The sequence below is a fragment of the Chrysochloris asiatica genome, unplaced genomic scaffold (assembly GCF_000296735.1).
Source record: "Chrysochloris asiatica unplaced genomic scaffold, ChrAsi1.0 scaffold00033, whole genome shotgun sequence".
NCBI lineage: Eukaryota > Metazoa > Chordata > Mammalia > Afrosoricida > Chrysochloridae > Chrysochloris > Chrysochloris asiatica.
In genome coordinates, this window is record NW_006408551.1 from 7,624,750 (window position 1) to 7,634,968 (window position 10,219).

The following is a 10,219-nucleotide window of genomic DNA, read 5'->3' on the forward strand; positions in this document are numbered from 1 at the left end:
ATTCATGCTTCATACGTTTCACATTCCAATTATTAATGGGTGTTTGCAACTGTTTCTTCTCAGTTTGAGTTGTGCTCCATTAGCAAATGAAGTTCCCAAAGCTTTGCTCCATCTATGTCACTAAGGCCAGCTCTAATTTGAGGAGGCAACTCCTTCCCAATTGCATTTTCAGTGTCTTCCAACTTGAGGGCCTAATCTTCCAACACTACAGGAGATAATGTCTGGCTGCTATTCATAAGGTTTTCAGTGGCTAGTCATTAAGAAGTGGTTCACCTCTCTTTCCTAGTTTGTCTTACTCTGGAAGCTCCACTGAAAGCTGCCCAACATGGTTGTTCCTGCTGGCATTTCAAATACCAGTGACATGCAAGCCAGCACAGTATGATAAACTAACAGACATATGGTGACAAGTTACATAGTTAGCTAAAAAATATTTTACTTTTGTAGGCCACATTTTTTACAGCAAATTCTCATCTAATACTCTTATTATTTTCCTCAAAGCAGTTAACTCTAGTTTCAGGTGAAGTATAAGTTAAGATAAAAATTTCAAAGTAAACCATTTATTTATATATTGACAGAGCCACACAATGATATGAGTTTTCATTGAATCTAAGATATCTTCAATTTATGATTCACTATAAAATAAAAAATGCTACCTGATAAATTAACACAATTATATCTTAATATAAAGAACTTTTATATTATACTTACTAAAAGAGCTTTTTGAAATACTTAAATATAGATTCTTTTAATCATATATTACTCCTGAATAGCTCATACATGCATACATACATAGAAAATATTTGTTATATGTTTTGTAAAGTATTCCTAAATATTTAATACCTAACTCTTGCATTGGCATAAAATCAATGAAATATGGTATAAAAAATTATGTTAAGATATAATAAAAAATTGAACTCCAGTTAATGGTACACACACATGCACTTTTATAGAAAATAAAATCCACAAGTCATTTATAAATTTTTTTTACATAATTTTACATAAATTTTCTTGTACTTATTCAAATTTTGTCAGTATTTTAAAATATCTTCTATTGAAAAATTTGCATCAAAATTTGAATAATTGCCATAAAAGCCACATAGATCAATGCACATAAGATGAAATCATAAATTAGGTATATAATTTCATTTCATGTGCTTTCATCTATGTGATTAAGGATAATGAATCAAAGTGATTATTTATGAAGTATTGAAAGTTTCATGTGAAAAATACTTTTCTTTGAACATTAAAATCTGCTTTCTAAACTTTCACAATTAACTGTTTTTAAAATAAATACACCCACTCTTCATTTATTGTCATGGCTAGATTCAAAATATTTATATGGTCTTTATATGCAATAGTCAGCATTATATGAAAGTGGAAGCTGGCCACAACAGATCACAAAATGAAGGATGTTTACATAATTTCATAATTTCCAAGTTACATAATTTCATTGTTGACAAATTTATCATTATACAACTGCCAAACCATGGAGAATCATGTCCCATCACAACTGACACATGAACTTAATCATCACAGCCAGTATTTACCTCTCACCTTGGCATTCTTTGCCATCAGACATAGATCATTAATGTAGTATTTTTTGTTACTGTTGCTGTAAATGTGAAATGTCAAATAAAGAGACTGGTATGTGAGGAGTATTTGTAAGCAAATAATCTGACAACTGACTTTTCCTTAATCTCCTCTCTACTTCAGGTCCTATAAGTAGCATTTTGGTGAATAAATATGGCAGCCGTCCAGTGGTGATAGTAGGAGGTTTATTGTGCTGCTTGGGAATGGTCTCAGCCTCTTTTAGTACCAGTGTTGTAGAGCTTTACCTCACTGTGGGATTCATTGGAGGTAAGTCACATTTTATCTTCAGATATTTTCTTCATAATACTTCTCTTGTTTTCCAAGTCAGAATCAGCCAATAGTCTTTGGTTTCTGAAACCAGGACGATCTAACTCAGCATATACAAGATCTAGTTTAGCACATATAAAAGAGCCCTTGTAGCAAGCGCAGTGAGTTAAGTGTTGGGCTGCTAACTTTAAAGTTGGCAGTTTAAAGCCCCCAGCCTTTCTTCAGGAGAAAGATAAGATCGTCTGCTCCCCTAAAGATCTGCATTCTCAGAAACCCTAAGGAGCACTTTAACTATGTCCTATAGGATCACTAGGCATGGGAGTCAACTCAATGGTAGTGGGGCTTAGCACATATAAACTATTTGATTATGGGTGAATCAACTCACATATGTCTCAAACTCTGTCTTCAAAATTGGGAAAATGACAGTCCTTTCCTTAGAGAATTGTTGAAATTACTAATACATATTAAAATTATAATAATATATTGTACTTGACTGAGAACCCAGATTACTGTTACTCATAAATTAATATTGATTTAGTTTTTTGTTAAGTGCTGTTGAGTCAGTTCTGACTCATAGGAACCCTGTATAGGATTTCTGAGGAGAAGCTGATGGGTTTGAACCACTGATATTGTTGTTAGCAGTTCAGTCTTTATCCTACAGCGTCATACCCACCAGGACACCAATAAATATTGTTATTAAGGTCATCGAGTCGATTCCGAACCACAGCGACCCTGTATAGGGTTTCCAAGCTGGTGAGCTTGAACCATCGGCCTTGCAGTTCACACAGCTTTGCAATCTGGTGCATTAATGTACAGCACCACACTACAGATAATAATAATGTATCATTTGTACATTATTGTTGAGTGCTGTCCAGTCAGTCTGACTCATAGTGACCCTGTCTTAAGGTTTTTGAGGTGTGACTGGTGAGTTTGAACCTTCAACTTTGTGATTAATAATCCTGTGTTTATGGAACTTACGTGATTTTGAGAAAACAGTCTTGTTTGTTGCCATTGATGGAATTGGGGCTCAAGAAGTAGTCATAAATGTTTTGCCCAATAGTGTACAATGGTTTGGGGCAGATTCAGATCTTTCCATGTTAAAACCTATATTTATTTTTTCATACCAGAGTAAGAAATAGATGGCAGCTCTCCCCTAATGAGAACTTGGGCTAACATTGAAAAATAAAAGTACCAGGTCCAAAAACAGCAGGAGAGAGAGATCGCAGAGGAATGGTGCAAAATCTGTAAACTTGAACTCTGAAGCATAATACCTAAATCTTACTTTAGGTATTGTACATAAAAGTCATTTCATTGATATTAATATTTCAATATTTGTCCTAATTACACTTATTTTAAATATCTCTTAGCTATGGCTGAGTAGAATCAGAAAGTATGTTGTCTATTATTCTCCAATTATGTTCTTGCTCCTTTGTCAGTTTTTAGGGACCCTTCTGCTTAGAAAATGTTTCTATTAACAACTAGGAATAAGTATCTGTATCCAAACCCCTCATATCCCAGAACCAGAATAATGAACAACTTGACAATGTAAATATGTAAATACCGAATAATTTTTACTCTGCAGCCCCCAAAATGATGTAGATTAATGCCTAGGCTAAGACAGAAAGAACATTGATTTATATAAATTTTATGTACTTATTAACGAAACATTCATTATTACTAGCAAGTAGGAAGTTGTGAGCTTCAAGAGGTAATTTATTTCTCAAAGGTAATATTCATCACTACTGAAGAGTTCCCTCCCATTGTCATCAAGCCAGTTTTACTCATAGCCACTGTGTAAGGCAGAGTAGAACTGCCCCATAGGGTTTACAAGGCTGTAATTTTTAGAGCACACGACTACATCTTTCTCCCACAGAGTAGCTGTTAGGTTCAAAGCATCAGCCCTTCATTTAGCAGCTGAGCAGTTTAACAACTGCACCACCAGGATTGTTATAGAATTCTCTAGAGAGTGGGAAATGTTGGCTCATATTAACAATCAATTTTAATCCCAACAGTGTAGGTTTCAAGCAGAAAAATTCTCTACTTTGTAGTTAACACATATGTGCCTATATACATGAAATGTGTAATGTGAGGGATGCTAAGCATGAAATTAATGGTACAAATTTATGTTTATTTTTTATTATTTTCATAGTGCTTAAAGAATGATCTCTGATGAAATGTAAGATTGTTATAAATAATGACCTTTTTAGTCTAATTACATTCCTTCTACTCTGAAAGTAAAATAAAATATTTAAACTTTTAAGTGAATTCTTGCCTATAAGGAAGAACTCTATTTCTTATATAGATGTGTGTGTGTGTGTATATATGTAATGTGGTGATGGTGTCCTGTTAAGTTGTTCCAACACACAGAGACCCTGCATAGATTTTCTGAGGCTGTAAATCTTTATGGGAACAGAATGCCTCATCTTTCTCCAGTGGAAGGACTGGTAGTTTCAAACTGCTGACCTTGAGGTTAGCAGCCTTACTTGTAACCACTATGCTACCAAAGCTCCTGGTGTGTTTATATATATATATAGAGAGAGAGAGAGAAAGTAAAATTAATTTAGCTGTAAAATTGAATGATTTTAATTAAGAACTAATGATGTTACCCTAGTGTCAACCTGAGGTGCCCTGGTAGCATAGTAGATTACAAACTGGGCTGCTAACCTCAAGGTCAGTAGTTCAAATCTACCAATTGCTCCTTGGGAGAGAGATGAGGCTTTCTGCTCCCATAACAATAATCACTGGACTGTGATTTTCAAGGTCTGTGGTTCAATTCTGTTTGCCACTCCATGGGAGAAAAATGAGACTTTCTGCTCCTGCAAAGATTTAAAGCCTCAGAAAACATATATAGGGGTCTCTATGAGTCAGAACCTACTCAGCTGTACCTAACAACTTCCACAACTGTGTCAAGCTATTCTCTGATTGTTTAAGCATCAATAGAAGTACTTGGTTTTATTTCTGTGCTTTAAAATGAAGTTAACTTTAAACTGCCATGTCAATGTCTGGTTTCCTGGAACTTTTGGCTTTTTAAAAAATAATTCTATTTATATTTGTAATTAACACAAATTATTACTTGCAGTTCTATTTTTAGTTCATCCTTAATACATGAGTATCTTTTGTGAGTGCCATAACGTGTTCGTGTTTTTTGTTTTGTACTATTTTACTTTTGTTTTCTTTCTTTCTAGGTTTGGGTTTAGCCTTCAATCTGCAACCAGCCTTAACGATAATTGGCAAATACTTCTTGAAGAAACGACCCATGGCAAATGGATTGGCCATGGCCGGAAGTCCTGTTTTCTTAAGTACACTGGCTCCTTTCAATCAGTTTCTTTTTAATAGTTATGGCTGGAAAGGAAGTTTCTTGATTTTGGGAGGTATATTTTTGAATGCCTGTGTAGCTGGGTCTCTCATGCGACCTCTTGAACCCAAACAAACGAAAAGCACATCTAAAAATAAGATTGGCATAAGAAGGGATTCATCCAGTCTGAAGAGAAGCCATAAGAAGAAATCAACTTGGGAAACAATTAATAAGTTTTTGGATTTCTCTCTTTTTAAACATAGGGGCTTTCTTATATACCTATCTGGAAATGTTATCATGTTTCTAGGATTTTTTGCCCCTATTATTTTCTTGGCTCCATATGCTAAGGACAAAGGAATTGATGAGTATTCTGCAGCTTTTTTGCTGTCTGTTATGGCTTTTGTTGACATGTTTGCTAGACCGTCTGTAGGATTAATTGCAAACTCCAAGTTTATTCGACCCCGAATCCAGTACTTTTTCTGTTTTGCAATCATGTTCAATGGAATTTGTCATCTCCTGTGCCCACTGGCAGAAGACTACACAAGCCTGGTGATATATGCTATATTCTTTGGCTTGGGATTTGGAAGTGTTAGTGCTGTCCTCTTTGAAACTCTCATGGACCTTGTTGGTGCTCCAAGGTTTTCCAGTGCTGTAGGACTTGTCACAATTGTGGAGTGTTGCCCAGTTCTCCTTGGCCCTCCTCTTGCTGGTAAGAGTATCTATCATTGATTTAAAAAAAAAAAAGCAAAATTGCATACGTATAATACTTTTTAGCTGGCAATATTCTTTGCAGTAAATAGTAATGTTTATGGTAATGAGTCCTGGTGTGGTGCTGTGGGTTAATGTGCCAGACTGCAAAACCGTTTGAACTGCAAGGTCAGTGGTTCAAGCTCACCAGCTGCTCCTTGAAAACCCTATACAGGGTCGCTATGGGTTGGAACGAACTTTACGGCACTTCACAACAACAAAAACAAATATTAATCAATATTTACAGTCTCAGAAACCCTATACATGAGTCCTGGTGTGATGCTCTGGGTTAATGCACCAGGCTGCAAAGCCTTTTGAACTGTAAGGTTGGTGGTTCAAGCTCACCAGCAGCTCCTCAGAAATCCTATACAAGGTCACTATGGGTCAGAACCTATTCAATGGCACTTAGCAACAACATAATAATAATAATAAATTCTAATAACTTGAATAACTGCACAGTTGTTAACTTTAAATTTTATAAAATGTTTTGAAATTTCATGATTAGTTAACTTTAAACTTGTATTTATTTCAAAGGTTGAACTTTGAACCTAAGAATTTAAGCTAGACTGACACTTAATATCATATTTTCCAGGATTTTATGCACATCAGTTGTTTTGTGCTTTTAAAATATATCAGAAGATTCTTGTCGTGCCCCTTGGTTGAAGTCAGTTCTAACTCACAGCGACTCTGTATAAGATTTCTGAGACTGTAAATCCTTATAGGAACAGAAAGCCTTGACTTTTTCTCATGGAACATCTGGTAGTTTCAAACTGATGACCGTGAGGTTGCCAGCCCCGTTTGTAACTGCTATGCCCAGAGTAATCAGAATAACTGCCAGACTAAATGTAAATGCTTTCATATACTGTATGTCATCAGTTTTTAAGCTGTTTTCCACTTGACTTCAGACAGCCTTCTTGAAAGTGGGAACATTCATGTTTGCTAATCTTAATGCCAATGTTGAACTTTTGTCTTTGGCTTTCTCACTTGATAAGGTATGCATCAAAGTTGGATCTAAGACCTTAGTCATGTTGCCTTTTCTGTCTGTCTAGGCTGCCCTTTGTATACGACATCATAGCTGTAGTCAACAAAAACAGTTATCAAAGTGAAAACAAGCATGGCGTACATCTACCAGTCAGTCAGTTGTTGTTGTTAGGTGCCATCAGGTCAGTACTGACTCATACTGACTTTATACACAGCAGAACGAAACACTGCCCGATCCTGGGCCAACCTCACTGTTGCCATGCTTGATTCCATCGATGCTGCCACTTGGCCAATCCATCTCATTGGGGGTCTTCCTCTTTTTCTCTGACCTCCACTTTGCCAAACATGATGTCCTTCTTCAGCGACTGGTCCCTCCTGACAATATGTCCAAAGTATGAGAGATGAAGTTTGGCCATCTTGGCCTCCAAGGAGCATGCTGACTGCACTTCTTCCAAAATGGATCTATTCGTTCTTTTGGCAGCCCATGGCACTTTCAATATTCTCCTCCAACACCATAACTCAAAAACATAAATTCTTCTACCGTCTTCCTTATGCACTGTCCAGCTTTGGCATGCATATGAGGTTATTGAAAATACCATGGTTTGTGTCAGGCGCACCTTAGTCCTCAAGCTGACATCTTTGCTTTTCAACACTTTAAAAAGGTCTTGTGCAGCATACTTGCCCAATGCAATACGTTGTTTGGTTTCTTGACTGCTGCTTCTGTGAGTGTTGATAGTTGATCCAAGAAGAATGAAGTCCTTGACAACTTTAATTTTTTTCTCCGTTGATTAAGAATGTTGTTTATTGGTCCAGTGGTGAGGATTTTTGTTTTCTTGACATTGAGATGTAATCCATATCACATGTTGTTAATGAGTCTTCCTCCAATCCTGTGGCCACATTTTTCTTCATATAACCCAGCTTCTCATATTACTTGCTCAGCACATAGATTGGATAAGTGTGATGAAAGAATACAACCTTGTCGCACACCTTTCTTAATTTTAAACCATTCAGTGTTCCCATGTTCTGTTCAAACAACTGCCTCTTGTTCCAAGTACAGATTCCTCATAGCACAATTAAGTGTTCTGGAATACTCATACTTCACAAAGTCAGCAGACTTTGTTATTTAAGATGAAGACAATTTTCCTGTCTTTTTTCCATGGAATTATTTTGACCAAAGGAAGATTATTGTTGTTGTTGTCGTCATCAAGTCCATTCCAACTCATGATGATGAGCGACTGGTGAATATGAATTGCCAACCTTGTGATTCAAACTGACCTGGCAAATCTGCACTTACCCTACATTGTCACACCAGGACTCCAAAGGAGTTTTGGGGTTTATTTTATAAACAATTAAAGTTTTTAAATAGAAACAGAAAATTCTATTTCTCAATCCATAGTAGAAGAAAAAAAAAATTTTTTTAATTAAATCATTTAAACAGACTTAGAGTTAGAGATTGGGCTCAAAGGGAATCTGATTTGAACAGTCATGCCCATGGCATGCCACCACTCATCTGTCAGTTTGTCTTACTGTGGTGGCTTGTGAGTTGCTGTGATTCTGAAAGCTATGCCACGGGAATTTTAAATACCAACAGGGTCACCCATAGTGGACAGGTTTCAGATGAAATTCCAGACGAAGACAGACTAGGAAGAATGAGAGACAAATTACTTCTGAAAATTTAGTCTCTGAAAACCTTATGAAGAGTCAAGAAACACAGTCATATATAGTGCCGGAAAATGAGACCCTCGGGTTGGAAGGCACTCAAAATGCAACTGAAAAAGAGCTGCCTCCTCAGAGTAGAGTTGACAATGATGACACGAATGGGGTAAAGCCTGTGGGAGTAAAACTCTGGGGACCCTCATTTACTGATGGGGCACAACTCAAAATGAAGACAAACAGCTATAAACATCCATTAGTAATCAGAACATGGAATGTACTAAGTAGGAATCTAGAAAAATTGGAAATTGTAAAAAATGAAATGGAATGCATAAACATCGATATCTTAGGCATTACTGAGCTGAAATGGAATGGTACTGGCCATTTTGAATCTGACAACCACATGGTTTACTATATTGGTAATGGAAAACTAAAGAGGAATGGTGTTGCATTCATTGACAAAACGAACATATCAAGATCAGTCATGAGGTACAATGCTGTTTGTGATAGGATAATATCCATGTGCCTACAGGGAAGCCTAGTTAATACAATTTATTCAAATTTTATGCACCAACCACTAAAGCCAGTGAATATGAAATAATAGAATTCTACCAACTTTTTCAACCTGAAATTGATCAAACATGCAATCAAGATGCATTGATCATTACTGGTGATTAGAATGCAAAGGTTGGGAACAAAGAAGCTGGATCAGTAGTTGGAAAATATGGCCTTGGTGATAGAAATGATGCTGGAGATTGCATGATAGATTCTGCATAACCAATGATTTGTTCATTTCAAATACCTTCTTTAGAGAGCAGAAGAGACAATTATACACATGGACCTCACTAGATATCAATAGAAATCAAATTGACTACATCTGTGGAAAGAGATTGTGGGAAAGCTCCATATCATCAGTCAAAACAAAGCCAGGGGCAGATTGTGGAACAGACCATAAATTAATTGCTCAAATGCAAATTCAAACTGAAGCTGAAGAAAATGGAAACAAGTCCATGAGAGCCAGGGGCAGATTGTGGAACAGACCATAAATTAATTGCTCATATGCAAATTCAAACTGAAGCTGAAGAAAATGGAAACAAGTCCACGAGAGCCAAAATATGATCTTGAATATATCCCACCTGAATTTAGAGATCATCTGAAAATAGATTTGATGCATTAAACACTAAAGATCAAAGACCAGAAGAGTTATTGGATGACATCAAGAATATCATACAGTAAAAATTCATTAAGAAGACAAGAAAGACAGAAGATACTTCTTAAAAGAAAGACCACCAAGAAAAACACAAAACAAAAATGGCAGTTCAACTGACTACTACAAGAACAAGCAAGTTGTCTACCCAGGAGACATCAAGGCAAGTGGTCGGGTCCCCTCAGGACAAACCCCCTTCCGAGACTAAGACTCAATGGGAGTACAAAAGCAGGCATGCGTTCTGACTGGTGACCACATTGGTCACCGATAAGCAGAAGTGAGGGAAAAACAATAGTGAAGCTGTGAGCTAAGCCCTACCACGTTGAATAAACTCCTGTGAACCCAGGTGGAGACCTGGTTGGCCAGCAGTATGGCAACACCTGGGGACTCCTGGGCCCAGAGTCAGTGACATAGCCACAGAGGACTAGAGTGCAGAGTGAAGCGTCCAGCTGATAAGATGAGAGGCCATATGAACAAGA

General features: G+C 36.7%; 1 protein-coding gene across 1 annotated transcript in view; it reads left to right on the forward strand.

Annotated features, from left to right (window-relative positions):
* The window catches only part of SLC16A7 (solute carrier family 16 (monocarboxylate transporter), member 7), a 106,628-nt gene that overhangs the window by 91,004 nt on the left and 5,405 nt on the right, over window positions 1–10,219 (forward strand). The window contains exons 2-3 of the mRNA XM_006859508.1: window positions 1,714–1,857; window positions 5,043–5,861. Of these exons, the coding sequence (XP_006859570.1) occupies window positions 1,714–1,857; window positions 5,043–5,861 (963 nt within the window). The remainder of the gene's footprint in view (window positions 1–1,713; window positions 1,858–5,042; window positions 5,862–10,219) is intronic.